Source organism: Daktulosphaira vitifoliae, unplaced genomic scaffold, assembly GCF_025091365.1.
Source record: "Daktulosphaira vitifoliae isolate Bord-2020 unplaced genomic scaffold, ASM2509136v1 Scaffold_5, whole genome shotgun sequence".
Classification (NCBI taxonomy): Eukaryota; Metazoa; Arthropoda; class Insecta; order Hemiptera; family Phylloxeridae; genus Daktulosphaira; species Daktulosphaira vitifoliae.
Window position 1 is genome coordinate 12,335,475 of NW_026099576.1, and position 19,253 is coordinate 12,354,727.

General features: G+C 36.0%; 1 protein-coding gene and 1 non-coding gene across 2 annotated transcripts in view; both read left to right on the top strand.

Moving 5' to 3' along the window:
• Positions 1-16,146, top strand: part of LOC126906673 (homeobox protein ceh-31-like) — a 48,745-nt gene extending 32,599 nt beyond the window's left edge. The window contains exon 3 of the mRNA XM_050687383.1: positions 15,056-16,146. Coding sequence (XP_050543340.1) covers positions 15,056-15,358 — 303 coding nt within the window. The 3' untranslated portion in view covers positions 15,359-16,146. The remainder of the gene's footprint in view (positions 1-15,055) is intronic.
• Positions 16,147-18,818: 2,672 nt separating this feature from the next.
• Trnal-caa (transfer RNA leucine (anticodon CAA)) lies at positions 18,819-18,937 on the top strand. Its single transcript has 2 exons — positions 18,819-18,856; positions 18,892-18,937. It is a non-coding gene; the product is annotated as a tRNA-Leu (tRNA).
• Positions 18,938-19,253: the final 316 nt, after the last annotated feature.

Sequence of the window (19,253 nt, forward strand, 5' to 3'; positions counted from 1 at the left end):
TTCATTAACGCACTACAAATAAACGATTATAATGTTTATCGACTAATGTGTTGACGACATGGCCGTGGTAAATTGGCCGTTACTCGATGAAATAACAATAAAAGCAGTTTACGACGAGCGTGCGCCAACTCGACGATGACTAGCAACATTTTCGTGTGATCCAATGCGTTTCCAGCGGTCTTGGTTTGTTGTCCGTCCAAATTTGAACGATTTGACGATACGCATTATCTCCATTGTCTGAACTGGCATTGCAAAACACAGTACGATTGATTTGTCCGAACGTCTACCGATACGATTAAACCGTCGCAGTGTATACATTTCTCGGAATAAATGTTAGTGCGTTTCGTGTTTATCCCCTCGCCGAGTTCCTTTGTGCGATTCCCGTCAGAGAAACGCCATTTACACGATTTACATTTCAATAAAATATTCAAATGCGCTTGGAGAGAAAAGTAATATTTGAACGTAATGCGTTTTGCATTTCCCATAAAACGATTTCATAATATTTTGACGAAGCTTTTGTCGTCGTCGTCGTATGCGCAGGTACGCCGATACGATGTAGCAATCGAAAACGCGTTGGCCGACAATAGCAGTCTCGATGATGGTGTCCATTGATCATATTCCTGACGCGCACATTTCACGTCGGTAGTTTGACCGCCGGCTATTATTGTTGCCGTTGTCGTTGTTTGCATCGCGGTGGTGGTATTTGTGGACGATAAACTGTGGCGGCCACCAAATCATAATGTATTCCCCGCTGCCGCCGCGTCGTCCNAATCATAATGTATTCCCCACTGCCGCCACGTCGTCCACCTCTCGGCCGACCCTTGTGCTGCGTGCACGTAGGCCGACTGTACGCCGTGATCGGTGGCTACAGAGCGCAGTATGAATTATTTATGGCCGGGGACTCGGTCGGATGACGCGGGTTGTTTGTAAGCAATTATGCTGTCGCGGAAACCGGGTCTGTATAGATATATACGTTATTATTGTCCGCGGTAATAGTCGGAGGAGAGGTAAATTGGGATAGCTGCTGCAGGAAGGGCGTCGCTCTGCGTAAGCCGCCGCCGCCGCCGTATACTGAGTACACAAAACGGAGAACGTAAACGTTGCAGCGGCATGGGTGGAGCAGGTTTCAAGAGCGTAATCTCGCCTCTCCTCCTTCACGTGACGAGGGGTTGTACGGTGGTTAAACGTTTCTCTCGCGTCGAGCCTCCGGTTTGTAGCTCCAATTAAACCCCCTCCGTCCGCATCTCATCCAGCGCGTTCTTCACATCCTATCGCCGGCTCTTTGTGCACTGCGCTGATACTTAATGTATTGCAAGTCTTCCTTTGCCTTAAAACACGATAATGTATAAATAAAGCAGTAGCTATACATTATACACACCCACACACTAGAAAACGCAACACTTGATCGCCAGCGCCGTAGACTTCACAGTCTCCGCATCGTTTGTATTGCCGTTGTCCTCCTCGACTCTTCCCTAAACAGTAAGCCTTTGCCCGGATTACCGTTAATTTTATTGTTCTCGAATGTGTTAGGACTTTCAAAATATAGTAAAACTTGCCATTTTCTCTCTGGTTTTATCGTCTAACGAGTGCGGCTATGTAAATTCAGCCGGCCACACGGCACGACACGACAAAAGCTATTGGTTTTGATTAATTTATGGGTTTCCGATGTGACTTTTCACCCCCCGTCGATCTATTAATGCGATTTAGAAAACCTCTGATTGTATATATATTACTCATTTTACATTCTGTTTAAACTACTCTTGTGATATATTGTGTCAATAGTTCGTTTAGGACGACGCACGTTTTGCATACGTTTTTGACTCTCACGAAAGAGCTTTTGCGAGTTTTCGATTCGATCGAATGCGAATAAACTTGTGTTTGAATTATAGACGTGCGTACGGGCGGGGGCAGCAAAGGGTGTTTTCTGACTAGTCTAGTTTTATTGAATCGTGTGCCTTTAACAATTTGGTATTCAATAGAGAAAATGCCAATTTACTTGGAGTTTAAACGAGAATTATCATACTTTATTGTAGACAATTTTCATAGACGGGCTTTTAAACGTCCGTAAATCTCCCATAAAACGTAGGAAGAGTCAAGAGCCGGTTTTAGTCGCCCCCCCCCTTGAATCTCTGCGCACGTACATGGTCTGAATGTTCCATTTCGGTGGGCAAATACAAAATGTAAACAATTTCGCTACCGCTTAAAACGGATGCGCTTTTATTTTTATTCGAGATTCATATTTGCACAATTACTCAGTTTTAACAATCGTTTCGGGCGTCACGGATAAATGGTCAATGTAGAGGAATCATAGGCCGATTAAGTTTAACCGATAAAAAAACATCAACTGCCATTCAGCGTAGATAACAATTAGCAGCTACGACGGAGCCTATTCCAGTTTAATTATCATTATATAACCGTCGAGTGGTTTTCCTATGAACGTTCGTCATCCATCGGGCGCGTGAAATAACTGAGGAGTAAGTCATACTGTGAGTGCCGCCGATCGGTTATCGTCATTTATCATTTCTTTGTTAAAAATCGCCGATGCCCACTTAAGCGCCTGTTGATTGAGACGTTGTTTCATAGGTTCAGCAATAGTTGATTGTAACTAGAATAACAAGATAGCGACGAACAATAAAACCAACGTCATAACGACGCTCAACAACTCCATTAAGGTATGGTACGTTTTAATTGTTCGGTTNCATTAAGGTATGGAACACGAGGTACGTTTTAATTGTTCGGTTCAACTACGAAATACTGTCGAACCGGAATACTCGGACCACTACTATTTGTGTTGACATTCCACGGCGATGGACCGAGTTATTATCGTATTGTTTTATTATAATAACCGCCACCGGTTTGATTGGTCAACGCCGCCAGTTGTCAGTTTCCGGTATTTATTTATTTGATCGTTGCGCGCGTTCGCTCGTGATGATAATAATAATAATAATAATGTATAGAACGACCCGGTGGAATTTTAAACGATCCACTCCCCTCGACGTCTGTGTTTGTGTGATATTATTGTTGTTGTTATAATATTTTCTTGGCCGTCAGCAATTAACGTTAGTGAGAGACCCCCCCACACACACACACAAGCGCTTCGTGACTGGGTCCTAACGATTCATTGTTGTTGCGTTTCGTATGCGTGTGTATGCCTATGGTCTGCCGTGTATGTCTACCGTATATGTGTTTTTTATCAGGAATCCGGCTCGCTTTCCCGGAATGGTGTGCCGGGCAAGAGGACCCCGAGGGGTACTGCTGCCCACACACGCGTGTACTTTGCAGTAATGATGTTACGGGCGAGTGACGGTGAACTGCATGCAAAAAGGACGTGCAGAAACAAAATATGAAAACGTTTCACAGGACTCGGCGACGGTGTAATCTAAACTCGTCATTGTTTTATTGAAATTTTATATGTGCGGATAATAGAGACCGACAGTGACGTTTGTTAGTGTTTCTGATGTGCCGACCCATTTGAACAATGCGTTTCTATCTATGCGGTCGCAATAAACATGTGATTGCTAATAGTTCTTAGAAAAATACCGTAAAAACAAAAAAATAATCGCGTGTACCTTTTTGTAGTTCAATTAATACGATTAGACGCGGTTCATTGCGCACGTTTGTAACTGACATGAAGCGTTCCGGGAACTGTTTATTCGCTATATTAGATTAGTGCAAATAAGATATTTTTTTCGTGCAATAAAAACATCATTATTACCGATTTCCATTGACATTAATTCCAAGTGCCGATTTATTTGTTGAAATGAAACTAATAGGGCAATAATAAATGTGTACAGAAAAAAACACAAACAACTTATTTTCGACATGTTTACTTTTGCCTTCTGTGTTTTAGTACGCAGAATTTCGGTTCATAGACCAATTCAATAGACTAAAACTCGGTAAGAAAATGCAGTAGGTGTTCACGTGTTAATAAACCTAGTCTTGAGAAGGTTAATTAGATAATTGAGCACAATATTTCAAGAATGTCGTGTCAAACGGCATTAAATAACGGGCACCTAATTACGCAAGTGTTTGCTCATAAAATTAATTTCAACCAAGTGAGTAATACTAATCGTTTCATTAAAACTACCGATGCGATTTCTTTCTGCAAATTTCATTTTTTTATTATTTATTTAATTATTACACAGTGTTCGATAAACACGGAATTAACGTTATGAAAATTATAAGAAGACGACTTTCTCCGTGTTAAATTAAAAATAAATTCAGGAGTTTGCACAAAATAAAGAAATTAGTTCAATGATATTCATTTTGATTTTAATATTCAATAAGGACTTAATTATTTAATCGCCAAATAACGGTCATCATTTTTTACGGCCGAAATGCAAAAAATGTAAAATTACTCATCTCCTAAAGTGAAGGGAAATTGTCGAAAAGGTCAATAGAGAAAGACCAACTGTGTGCCAACGAAATATTCCAAAACAAAATTTGACAAAATTAGGTAACTGTTATTCGTTTTGTCTCAACTTCTATTGAAATTTATATTTGCATAAAACAAGCTCGTTAATCTGATACATTGTAATAGAGGAGTACATATAACAGAGATATAGTTTGGTTATTTTTTTTATTTTAAAAAAAGATTTAAGTGAAAAAAAATCCGTCTTTATTATATTTACATATTACTGAATTAAAAATTTTGTTTATGTATATATATATGTAGGTAATTTATTTTGTTTAAACGTGTATTTACTGACAGCGATTTCATCATAATTCCTTGTCTCTAAGTAATTCACTTTTTTTTTCAATAATTTTATAACGATTTCGTTAATGATGATTATTAAACTGTCAATGATACACTGAAAAAACTCCTTCGTTTACGAAATTAGTTGATTTTAATCAACTAATTTTTTATCAATATATGTCCAATAATATATTTGTTAAATAAATAGCATTCTGTTTTTTTTTTTATATATAAGTAGAATCGTTTTTTCAGTCGATTTAACAAAATATTTGTTAATTTTATCAATTTCGTATTCTTAAAATATTAGTTAAATTTACAAAAAACTGTTCGTGTAACGAAAAGTTTGTTGGGCGTAATTTGACAATGCATTTGTCGATTTCACCGGTGGATTTTTTTTCCAACGTATTAAGTAGACGTTCTCAAAAGGTTGGTAATGTGATTAATTTGCCGTTTGTATAAAAATCACTGCGCCCGGCCGAACAAATGCTGTAAATGAAACCGTCGTGTGATAGACGTTTCATTATGTTACGAGGTGAACATGATGTTTCTTCTGTCTGCAGTGTAGTAAAGTTCGTTTGAAAAGTTACTTGAGCAAATTCCATTCCGTACAAACTACGGCTGATAAATTAGTGGAGTGAGTAACTCGCTTAATTGCGTTAATGTTTCGGAAAAGTTTGGGAAATCTTCTTATCTTCTCTTAATTAGCTCGTAGACGTCAAATTGACCGGGTCGATGGTTCCCAGCACAACTGTTATCGCGTCTTAAATAATTCCGATCGCTTGTTAACTCGAACCCTTTTGTCTGACAGTCCACATCCGAGTGGATCAGATCGAAAACTTCACCTCCCCGCGATGGAACCCGCCGTGCAATCGAAAAAGCAATCGCTGGTTTTATTTCGGAATGCAGTTGCCAATGCGCGCCCCTCTTCGATTATCGTTTTAACGGTTCACAAACAACATATTAATATATAAAATGCACAACATGGAAATAATGTGTTAGTACATAAGAGGAGGATATTCGTCGGAAATCCGGCGAGTCTAAAAACCTCACGTTTCCGGGATAACGCGAAAATAAAACTCGAATAACTTACAACGATATTGTTTCCGAGTTACCTGCCCTCCCCTTGGTACCTAATTTTCTGTTTAGTTATTACTGCAAATAATAGCGATGTTTACGAATCACACGCAGCTCGAGGGTTAGTTTAAACCCTAGTTCGATTGAAATGTATACAGTCGGTTTTTAATATAAGCAGAACGCGGAATGTGTACCTACTTCTTCATTATTACCTTTTGGACGCGTGTTACCGTCTAAACGTACAAATGTTGTTATTTTATTGCGATAAAAAATGAAAACGATTCGCGCATTTTATAATACATTTTTTCTCTTACCCATTCGAAAATGTGCTCTTTTTTTCTCTATGTTTCCATATTATTAAACGCAACTATAAAAAAATGTATTTATCAGAGACACGATGAAAATATTTCTATGGTAGTTCGCGTACAAATTAACCGAACGAGTAAATAGTATATTTTTCGTTGATAGCCAAGTAAGATTTTTTAGCCCGACCCAATATTGTAAGACACTCGAAATGTGCTGTTTTTCTGCTATGTCGGTTCTCGAACTTTGTTTGTTTTGGCAGAGATAAATCGTTGTAATTATTTAGTATTTCGTTTCGACAGTGCGCAATTATTGAATCGGTCATAAATAAAGTTAACCTCGTGAAGACCGTATGGAGTACTCCGAATTAACTATGTGTAGACGAGTTCATTAGTCGATAACGCGAATAACTTGACAATTTCAAAACCATACAATGTTGTTGGGTTTTATAATGTTAACACTGTTACTGTTGTTATCTAAATGTTTTATTTGTCGAGTCTTCTTATTGAATTTATCGAACCTTAAAATGTTTCTTGCCGCGTCCTTGGCTACATAAATGACCAAACTAAAATTATTATGTCATTCCGTTTGACTTATATAGATTGGTGTTTAACGATCGGTGAAAGTCTTTAATTACCACAATAAAATCAACCATCAAAGAGGATGCTGCTGTGAAGTCTGTACAAATGACGAGTGGCAAACTAGTCACGACGAACACTATTAGTTAACGGAAACCACATTGTTGTTGCAGTGTCGTCATGCACACCGACCGAGTAGGTACTCCTCGAGCACGACGACATTTTTCAATCCCTTTCTAAGCGCCGCGCCCTCGTCTACCGCCGCACCTTTGTCCGCCCACCGTTTGGATCCGTGTATTATCTCGAGAAATGTTCTTAAAAACGGTGTTGAAAAGCGACCACGCGCCATCCAGTGACACCTAATCCTCCCAGCCGATTTTTTACCACACGACGATAATCGTGCACAATTCAATGTGTTCTAGGCCCACGGTAACCCGCCCGCATGTCTCTTTAGCGGTCGGTTTGCGTCAACATTTGGCCAGGTCGTCCGTGTGCATATTTGATTGTCAACAACTGTGCACTCGACGGGAACCGCGTAGGAGGTCGCGATGCCAACGACGTGTGTCGCCCAGGCAAACGTAAACTTGGGGCGGATGGCCACTTGGACCCGGTGAATAATTATCTAGTAGTGTTCGTGATATTGTTGTTCCACATTGCCGCCCAGTCAGCACTAGCGGTCTATTGGTACGCGATTATATTGTGCGAACTGCGGCCGTTTTCTCATAGCAGAACGCAATTGGAGGTCCGCACAATGTAAATAACAATTTTTTCACGCGGCCAATGTGTCGAGTCGGCTGTAATAGTAGTAGGGCGGCGAATAATGTCGTTGCCACCGTGAACAGATAACGACGGTGACGATTTTTTTGTTAAACCTTTCCGACAAATTACTGTAGAAATTATTATTAGACGTGCCGGAGAAGAAAAACAAATAATGCCATTCCACGTGTGTCGGTTACACTGTGCGGTCGATTATCTTCAAAACGCCCACGTACTCGTGTTTCTGGACACACGCGCGAGATTGTGTCTGGGAACAATACCGACGTGCCCTTTAAGGGTCCTCCTCTATACGTTCCTGTTCGGCCGCCAGTCGGACGCATTGTTCGTGCCGTTAATTATTCAGCGGAACTAATACACTCGATTTCCGTACGATACGGGTCGATAACAATTGAGTGGACGGCGCGTTTCCTCCGAACGCGGCCGCCCACACGTGAGCCATGCAATTTAAATACACTAACGAGCAATCGATACCACACAGTGTACGCACTGGACGAGCGCCGCTTCTGAGATTATTGTAGCGATTTGTCGAAAATCCGGGGAAACGGTAAATGCATCGATTGTCGTCGTCGTCGTCGTCGTTGCGCATTTTGTTATGCGGACGGCCGTCGGGACGTCACCTGGTGCCCGTCGAGTTTTTCGCTGTCCGGTCATCGTGCCTGTATGATTTTATTTATTTTGCATTTATCGGGCGTTGACAGTATCCGGGGACGCGATAAATGTTCAATAAACTTCATTGGGGCCAGGCGTTGGTTGTCAATTTCGATAGGAGCCGCATATATTAAAGTACGCGTCGGAACATAAACATGCCGCCCCCTCGCCATCGGTTCTCGATTGTCCCCTTTAAGTTATTATTCTCTCGGTGCACTCTAAACGCAACGCGAACAACAATCACCGAGTTATTGTGGGAAAAGCGCTTGCACATGCACCTCGTTTTTAACGTTCATTTTCCATTATTTAGCATTATCACGGGCTAGTTTTTTCCCTGTTTTCCGTCCAATAACTGGAAGTGTAAACTGAATCCACACGAACCGACAGATACAATTTTCCACGCGAATTTCCCATTGTCCAGTGTCTATTTAGTCACGTGAAGGGTATGCAGAACAATTCAGTGTTGACGATTATTCCTAATAATTGTTGTTGTGTTACACAAATAAAAAAAAAGATAATATCGCCGATTTTTGTTAGTGCGTCATTATTACACGAACTGTCATTTGAATTAGTTCTATTTGTACACAACGTATGCAACTTGAGAGTTCCTATGTGCGTGCGACATTTAAGCTGTCGGTTGTCACACAGCAGTGGAAGCCATTAAAATATTTTTATGAGGTGAAAATCTTTTACTTGACGCACTCATTTACCTACTGCACTAGAGTTATTTTTGCGTTGTCAACACAGGAGAGATTTATTTTTCACCATAAATCCATTTTAATGCCACATAGTTTATAATTTAAGTGTTTTCTTGAAATTTAAGTAGACCGCGCCAGAAATAACGGCTGGCAATCATTAAAAATATGATATTATACTGAAAAATATTCTCAACGGTAAAATAAATGAAAGTAATTTGTTGGACGTGTAAAAAGTTCATAGTAAATCAAAGATACATTGATCAGTGGTTTAAAATTGTTTCGCGAAAATTTGTCAATTCGAAGTCTAAGGTTGTTTTATGTGAAAAACGTTTGGCACCGTTTTATTTTTGATTATGTTGAGACCGGCGCATCATTTAAGCGAGTCATTAATCATGTCCGAGTACTTAAAACTTGCTATTATTAGGTCGTTATATAAAAGCATTATTCGAGTTGAAAAGATTACTTAATCATTAGCCAAACGTAGCGCACATTAAGTGTATATCATTCTTTTTTTAATAGCTTAGTCAAGTCGTATCCAGAATGTAATCATAAACGACCATCTGAGTTACACCGTTTACATGTATAGTTTACGATTAACATTTTGCGTTGATCTGCAGACATTCAGGTAATAATATTATTATAAAATGTAATTAATAACGTGTTTTTATGTTGTCGCGTAGAAAGTGGTCGTTGCAATTAATTAATTACGTTAACTACGAACCGTCTACTTTAACGGTTTAATGTTTTTTCTTAGCCATAAAACTATTTCCCGTTGACGCGCTTGCAGTTAATTTCAGATAAAGAGGACAACGTTCGAGTTTAGAAGTTTTGTTAAGATCGTAAAAGTCTTCAATTGGCTGTTTACAGAAATACACACGCGGTACGCGAGGGCAATGATTTCTACCTGAACTGCTAAGATGCGCATAACAACAGCCGTATTAATTGGCCGTTACACAACAGGCACTCAATAATTAGTAGTTATGCTATTAGTGGCCACTAAGTAAATATTACAAATCATAAATAGACGATTTGTTTTCATTGTTAGCGTGCGTTTGCTTTGTAAATGTTTTTTATGACTGTTTGCGAGTTTCCGCAATGTCTTCGTCTTGCAGTTTCCGGCAGATACGCGTTTTCCCGTCGGATTTCGACTCGGATTGGAGGAATTCCTACGCGGCGTTTGCGAACCACCCGATGTTGGAACACTGTCCAATAAATCTTAGAGCCGCCTGTTGTGAACTTGGACGTTTCATCGGCCGACGTGTCGCTTGCACTCCGCGCGCGTAGTCCGATTCTGTTCTTCTGGCGCGCCATATTTTTCCTAGGGATCAGCTCCTCGGTGCACGTAGCCGGTAAACTCCGTTTGTCACAACGCCGTCCTTTGACGACAGTTCAGCGGGGGCCGTTGTTTCGCTTGTCGCTGAAGTCACCGCGCGCCGTTTGCCAAGTGTGGAATTGCACGTAGATCATCACGTGCACACCCACCACACGTATTAATTACGGGCCACAGCGGACTCTGCGATTTTTCGTTTTTTATGCACGTCATAAATTATTAATACATCATTTTTTATGGTACTGCGCTGCGTTGACGACCTGCAATACACAGTGTATTTATAAAACGTTTAAACGAAAAAGTCAATCTACATTTTGGCAGTTGGCCGGCGTAGAATAATAGCGGCTGTCATTAGTTGTCGACGGCTGAAAAAAAGTTTATTAATAAATATTTTAGGAGATTAGTTGACGAGTTACACTCACTTTTGTGTAATAACACCGATTTATGTAAGTCTTCGGAAATTCGTGACACACTTCTAATGTTAACTGGTGTCTCCTCTCCCGTTCAACGCAACAGATGTCTTTATTCGTCATTAGACTTTCGCCTTTCCTCTAAACGTTTTACATTTCAACTATTTAAGTTTCGTTTTTGATCCGTCAGTTATTACCTGAGGAATAACATTTCATTACTCGGTGGGATGTGTTGCGTTTTTTTCGTATTATTATCAATCGTGTTTCTTGAAGTCGTTGAAAATCCGAGAAGATTACGATCTGAAATTGTGATGATCGCGTTGTTTTTTTTTGAAATGTACTCGAATTTCTACATTCAAAAGTTATTACTGACTTATACGTATTTATGTATTAAAAATCAATAACTCGTTGTTAATTTCCGGCGTGGAGTAAAAAAAAAATATACAATCGTTTAAAGTGTTCGTGTCGAGTGCGTTTTTCTTTCTCCCCTCTGACGCATTGTGTCGTGTAGATCGTTTTTGAGTAGTCGGCAAAAGAAAATTCCGCCACCCCTTCCGGTAAAGTGTTTTCTCGTCGTTTGTGGGCGGCTGAGTGTTCTCTGTCGACGTCCTTGGCCAGAGAGCGCTAACAGTGTACGTACACTTATAATACAGTTAAAACGACCGTTTTATTTGGTACAAACGGTTTTCTAACAACAGTAATAATATTATACGTATTACGCACACCGCACTCTCCGCTGTTCCTCCAGCCGGCCTGCCTTCCCGCCCGGCCGCGGTGTGCGCCGGAGGAACGTGGCCGGGATCAATAAACGAACGGCGTGGGGTTGTTGAGGATGACGGTGACAGCGATGGCGACGACGACGACTATTATAACTACATAAAACACGCTAATGGCTCAATACGACGACGGGCAGAGCGTGTGCCACACGCCGACGCTTTGTGTAATACGAATTACTCGCCCTCCGCCGCGGCGCATTGTATTATTCCACTTCTCTGTCGGCGAGCGAGAAAAAAATAATAATGCAGATCTTTCTCGTGCAATCGCAAGACTTATTACGGGGCAGCCCGGCCTGGAAGAACAGCTCGGTTATGCACTTCGGATCATTAAATCGAAACGAAAGGGGTGCAGGCACACGATGACAGTGTTTCCCCGTCGTTATTGGACCCGTTTTGTTCGCCTGTTCGTTTCGTCTTCCCCGAAGGCCATCAATCGCCTCTCGTACAAATCCGCGCCCATGAACACCTCCGGCCGCCTGACCTTAACGATTACGTCGCCGACGAATTGTGCCATTATGGTAATTGTGTTTTTCCCTCGGCAACGTTCACTTCGTTACGGTGTCTCTGACAACGCGTCATGGTACACACTCGCCTTTATTTGGGCGCCGAGTTTATTTCTTGATGTTTGCCCGGTCAATCGCATATAACGAGCCGTGTAAGTAGGCAATTCATGTACACTGTTATCGATACAATTACCGTAGCGTCGAGTTTATCGTCGTTATTTATTTATTACGACAGTCTGTGCGCTCGTTTCTCATGTGTCACGAACCGCGCGAGTTATCTCAAATGTGTTTGTCATTCTGAATATTCCGACAGAAGTTTCATATGAACAGCGTGTCGAAAGTGTGTGACGATAAATTGTCACGAGATATTATTTATTCATTTTTAATTGGTTAATTTATAGTTTTGGTTAACAACAAATGGAATTAGCGCACACGTACGACAAGTTAATTTCGAGTTCGCCGTCATTTATAACAAATAATGTGCTCTGATATTATTATTGATGGAAAAAATAATTTATCTTTTTTATTCATAATTACAGTCGATATATTTTTCTTTTTTTTTTTGATTACTACATGCTGATTTAAAACGATCTCTCTTCGTTTAGATTTATTGCATTTTGTAAGTTATTTAAGATTTTTTTAATTATTTGTAATTTGCAATCTCGTTACGCAAAAAATTCGTGTATTGATTTTTTTGACAAATCGCACACATCTGCAGAGTATTAAATGTGTGACACTTTATTTATCAAAGACCGATTGGTTTGGATTGGCTAGTAAACTATCAACAGGAATGCAACGTGTCCGTTTAAAAACTGTAGTTAATCGGACCGTTTCTCTTTTTAATTGTACACCGTTTTTTTCCGGTAGACTCGATTTGCCAGATTTCATTGCAGTTCGAATTACCGGCGGGCTTGTTTGCCGTAATGGCTGAGGCTAACAATAAAACAAAGAGGAAATATCAATTGATTACGAATCGTTTGTTCTGCGACAAATACGCGCTGAGTGAGGAGGAAAGCCAGCGCTTTACATTACCTCTTGAAATTATATGCGACCCCTCCCCCACTCGGTCGCATCGCCATCGTAATGCTGCTCGAGGCTCATTACTCTAATGGGCAGAGGACACGGTGCACGACGCTTATATGGCATTATTATTAGTCACGTGACCTTAAGTGTGCGGATGTGTTTTTACCCGAAGGGTTTTGCCTCTTGTTTGTTCTGTAGCATCGAGGGATCGTAATGGAAAACACCTTCTGCTATCATTTGACCGAAAACGTCCAAACGGCCCTTTTTCGGAGATTGACATAGACACACTCAAACATGACAATAATAATATCAGCAGGTTTAAATTGCATTGTTTTAATTTTTTATGATGAAAAAAAGCAAACATTTATTTTGAATGGTATGCCATTGATTTACCGTATTGTTCAAGTATCCTGCAAACAACACAAACTCTTATGGAAATTAATTATTATGTTATTAGATGATATTTGTACCCAAACGACGTACAATAGTAATTTTGATGCTTAATGGTTTTTTTTTTGTGACATATGAGCTAAAAAAAAGTGTATTTATAGAATTCCTCTTTTGCTCATTAATTGAATAATTGAATTTGTATATATATAATATTATCGTAAATAAGTGCATATACATGTATATATATATTTAAACTCTTATTAGCAACAGAAGTAGAGCTATTTTTTTGAAGTCGACGAAGATATTTTAGATCTTGAAAAACTTTTGTTTATAAAGTTAGGTAATTCATATTAACGCACGAGATCCATTGAAATTACCATCGTTTTTTTTTTTTATTAGTATTTCCCTTACATAAATCGCTGTTCCGCTTTTCGCTTATTATTTATAACTTTTTATTGCACTTGTTGCAAACTTCGTTTGCAGTTCTTGGTTTTTTTTTAAGACTATCAAACACTCACTTTAACATTTTAATTTGATAGTCGTTGAATGTAATTTGAGATAATATTTCAGATATATTTGAAATATAATACAAAATAGAAAAATATTACTTAAATCAATGTATAGATTGTATGATAGAAATAATATGTTTGTTTGTTCGTCAACACTTTTAAGTAATTAAAACACTTATATTTATTAGGTTTTATACTGTTTATTTAGTTTTTTAGAAATAATTCGGCGTTATATGTGACTTTTATTTCGGGAATCAAATTAATCGTGTTTGGATACCTTGAGGGGTTGATTGAAGAGACAGAATTACAAAAAAAAAAGTCAAACATTCTTGTCTACTAGAGTTATGTGACAATATTAGTGTAGTTGAAGTGGAACAGAATTGTAAAGAAACATCAGACGATCCCATATCTGTAAAATGTATAAAAAACAAAACTAGGTATAAAAACAAAACATTTTTCACCGCAGTGGTATTTTCATTTTTCTTTTTTACTTACAACTTATAGGATATACTTTTTCTATGTTTTTTTATTTACGTTTCCAGATACTCGATACTTAAAGGCCTTTATAAGAAACGTTATTTTCGTGAGATTAGACGAAATCCATACGTATTTTTATAAAAATAATTGTTTCTAAAAAGTGAGGAATATACGACGAGTGCAAATTACATATTTTTTATTTCGCCGCAAATTAGAAGAATATATTTTAGATATGTCTACTATTGCTGTTATTTTCATTGTTTTGTCTGTGTAACTTTTGTGCAAAGTAGACAACTATGTTATTCATCTGATTTCTCTAGTGATCTTAACATTTTTTGGTTATCTCAGAGTAATAATATACGCGCTATTTACTTTTAAAAGTAGTTTGTTACACTTTAATTTCGACTTGATCGACATTTTAGATGCAGTTTCTCATTGGAATCATGACGTTTTACCGTATTTCTTTCATTGCCTCTCTAGTATAACTATGATTACTATATAGGAGGGTTTTGCAATAGGATTAATGTGGCGACTACAGTTGCGCCGGATACTTTGCGAACGAACTTAGAAATTGTTTGACTCCGTAACACGTGCACAGAAGACACAAAACATTATGACAGACTCACAAAGTTTTTTTTCGACGATGCATTATTTTATATGATATATGTGTTTTATACTTATGTCGTTAACCAAAATTTCCAATTTTTCATCCCCGCCATTATAAATATATATAAATTACAACGTTTATTTGATGTTATTTTAACATATGCTATATTAATCGTAAACATTAAAAAAAGAGAACTGAAATCCAACTTCACTAATGTTATAGCATTTTTAAAAATGTTTGTTTATTGTTCATTTAGGTGAAGATTTGGTTCCAAAATCGACGGACCAAGTGGAAAAAGCATGACACGGTGACAACATCAGAACAGTCAGACCCGTCAACAATTACTGCCACCTCAGTGGGCTCCAAACATTCGCCCAAGTCGACTACAGGGGCCAAGTTCCTTAGTGAAGGTGATGATCACTCATCGTTGGAAGATTCGGAGAGCTGTTATAGTGGCGTGGACGTTGCTGAGTCTAAAGTAGTGATTGCTAGGACGCCGGAATCACTACCTCCCACGTCGCCGCCCGACAATGACACCACAGTGCGGGCTCCCAGTTAAGCGATTGATTTCTACATCACTTAACTTTAACGACCTAATTAGTCGATGAAAAGAAAATTCACAATTAGATGGAAATGAAGTTACATTAATTTTGTTAGTTGTTTTTTTTTTTTTGTTTGTTTATATCATTATAATAGTAATAACCGTACGAAAAAAAATGCATGTTGGATAACAAGCAGTTAGAATATTAAAACATAGTTTTCGATAAAATGTGTGAAAGACATTTGCTCTAAAAGACCATTTTTGATTATACTGTTGATTCAGTCCGAAAGAAAAATTCCTATCACATCCTTCTCTTCCTGCAAACTCCAATTCCATTGTCGCCTAAAGCCTATACTTCTTTTTTTTATTACCTGCTCTTTAATTGTCCACTTCAACAACGATGTTATTATTATTATTAATTTTTTTTTTTGTAATGCGGTGACGCTATTTTTTTTTTTTATGTAAAAATTGTGTAATTTTTTTATACACCATAACAGGTGAAATGTACTGAATATGTAAACGAAATGTTGTAATGTGGTCTTTAGGACTATTAATGTAAAAAAAGGTAATTGTACTTTATAATGTTCTCAAATTATACTTACTTTTTCGCGTTATATTTCTTTAATTATTATTATTATTAATAATATATATGTGTAGAATATGTATTGTGTATAATATAATGGATAAAATATTTGTAAAAAATGAATGTGTATAATATTTATAAAACATTATTTTCAGTGTGTTATATTATGTTATTTTTTTTTAAGCCTCCTCGGCAAATATAAAGTGAACTATTATAATTGTTGTTACTTCATTTATTCGAAATAAAACATGCAAACAATTTTAAATTATAGTATAGTATTTAAGATAATTTTTGGAAGAAAATAGAGTTCGAAAAAGAACTTCAATAAAGTTGTTTGTAATCATGAGATTAATATAACTACCAAAGAATCTTTATTGAATGTAATAATTAAATAAACTTAGAGATTATCTAAAGCAAGAGTGAACAATTAGTTTTTATAGCGGATACCAGGTAGTTAAAAAAAATGTTCAACGACCAGAAAAAAATATAATCAATGAATGTATTAAATTAAAAAAAGACATCATATAAATTTAATATATTGAATCCCAATGTATAAAAATATGTACTGTAATAAAAAAAGACGTCCTAAAGTTTGTTCTGAGTCAGCTTTTTGAAATTTGATACACTCCGATATTCGATAAGTAAATCAATCATTAACTACGTGCAGACAAGTAATTTATAGATAAATACAAAAAAAAAAAACAATAAAAATAAAAACAACTTTGGTGTTTAATATTGGTTGTTTGGTTAATATGATTGGTCAATTTTTTACCTTCGGGGCTAGATTTGGATCGCGAGTCAGTCACCTATAGGTTATATATTACCAATCGACTTGAAGTTCCAAAGTCTTATTGTCAGCTATAGCTAAGATTCTTTGTAATGAAAATACATGAAAAATAGACGTGTTAAATATGATCTTGTAAATTAAAAAAAAAAAAATTGTACTTATTCAATTTTATAATTTAACTTTAAAAGAAGATGGATAATAAAAAAAGATGTCATCTGGACATACTAAAATAGCATAAAAATTTGAGTGAAGAATAAATTGATAGTAATAATAAGTTCGCGTAATAGATCCAAAAAACTCTAAATATAAACGATGTATTTCTTTAACATTTTTCTTTTGTAGAAAATCTATAACACATATTAAGTTAGAGTATTGAAAAGATAATTAAGATCATATTGTAAAATAAAACACTGTGAAATTAGAAGTAATTTGTAGTAAAGTATTTTGGAATAGTTCAGTATTTATAGAACGAAATCTTTGGTTTTATATGTATTTAGAGGTAAAAGCACAAAAGAAATACTCATTAATAAATTCTAATTATAGCAGTTAAATTTAAGATGACTCCTCAATATGGGTGGAAGTGATATCTTAATACTGATGAATTGAATAGAAATGATGTATGATGCCAAGAAGGTAATTGACCATAAATTTTAAACTAATCAAGATTTTAATTAAAAAACAATCGTTTTTTCGTGGATTATTGTCAAACTTATTATTACAAATAATTATTATTTCTTGATTTGATTTAATACTTAAGAAAAAGTTGTAAGGTACCGCAACCTGAGTATATATATATTTATAACACTAATTACAATTTTTCACAAGATTTGTCTAGTTGCTCATAATTAAGTATTATATATATTTAGTGTCTCATGATTATTTTATATAATTATGATGCCTTAACGAAATCTATCTGCAAATGTTATTTATTATTGTTAGAAATTTTGGTTAATAGTCTTTTATTTCTTTTCGAGGATAAATTTGTTTAAAATGGAGAGACAAAACATAAATAGCTATGGAAGAATAATTATTAAAAGTCGTAATTATTTTAAAAACAAGTTATAATTGAAAAATAAGTTTGAGACTTAATATACATAATGTTATTTTTAATACAGTATAGAGACATCTAGTGAAATTGACAATTACTATAACTTAAAAATTTACGTTCTAGAGTGCAGTATATAGAACGATGAATAATTTATAATTGTGAAAAAGTGTTCATAATTTACTTAAAGCATTAGCTTAATCTGATTAGCAAGTGTTAAAATATTGAGTATGTATCTCTATCATGCTGTATATTGTAACATCAAAGAAATACGTTTAACCTTTTTATATATATATAGTATTTTAGCGTCATTATTGGGCAGCAAAGAACTAATAAGAGAATTTGAGGTTTTAAATTTGTTAACTCTCCTTCAAATAGCATATAAATTTAAGAAAATAATAGTTTCAAACCATTTTTACTACTTTAAATAACTAAATTAACCCTTCCTTGAAAATATGATAGTATTTTTTGATTTTATGTAATCCATCTTTGTTTCCTTGATCGGAAAAATCATACATTACAATATTATAAATTATTTTTATTACTACTAAACTATAGAAAATTTGGTTATGCTCAGTTTACAATAATTTTGCTTTGTGACTGATTATTTAAATTGAAATAAATCTGTGTCCGTATATTTTATGTCTTAGTGACGATATTGTTAATATTTCTTTTAAAATTTTTTGATTTGATAAAGTTTTATTTTTTCATAACATTCTTCTTATCAAAAATGTTATTAATGTAAATATGTCAGTTATAATTACGTAAAAAAATTTCAAAAAGGAATTTTTTAGTTTGTAATTTTTTTGTTAATACTTTTAATATTATATTCTAATAGGTGATAATATGTGAAAACAATTTTTCGAGTTAATGCAAATGGATTATAATTTGAGATTGTTTTGTTTTTTGTGAACATTTGTATTTTGTTATGTACTTATGTGAATTAAAATTAATATTAATAAATTTAATTTGATTTTAATTTTATTAAAACATTCATTATAATTTGATAAAAATGATTACGCAATGTGTATTAAATATACCTATTTTTACAAGCTACTTGCATGTCAGGATGGCCGAGCGGTCTAAGGCGCCAGACTCAAGGTTACCCTTGGCCTGCAATGCAGGTCGGTTGAGCGTTCTGGTCCTCATCTGAGGGCGTGGGTTCGAATCCCACTTCTGACAAATTTTTTTGTATTTTTTTTTTAACTAGAAAATTTTGTATTGATCAAAATTTTTGAAATCAGACTGCATGCTTTTTTTCAACTTTAATTAATATTTTTTATTAACTGACACTTTTAATTGAACTATGTTTTACATAGATTCTTTTATAATGCGACATCATTAATATTTGTGTAAGCTTATAGGATTGTTAATTAATTTTTGCACGTTAAGCAAATTGTTGCAAACAATAATTGTGTCATTAGCAATGTTTTGAATTGTGTGTTCAAAAAGAGTAAACAGTTTTATACATAAACATCCCGTTTAAAATATATAATTA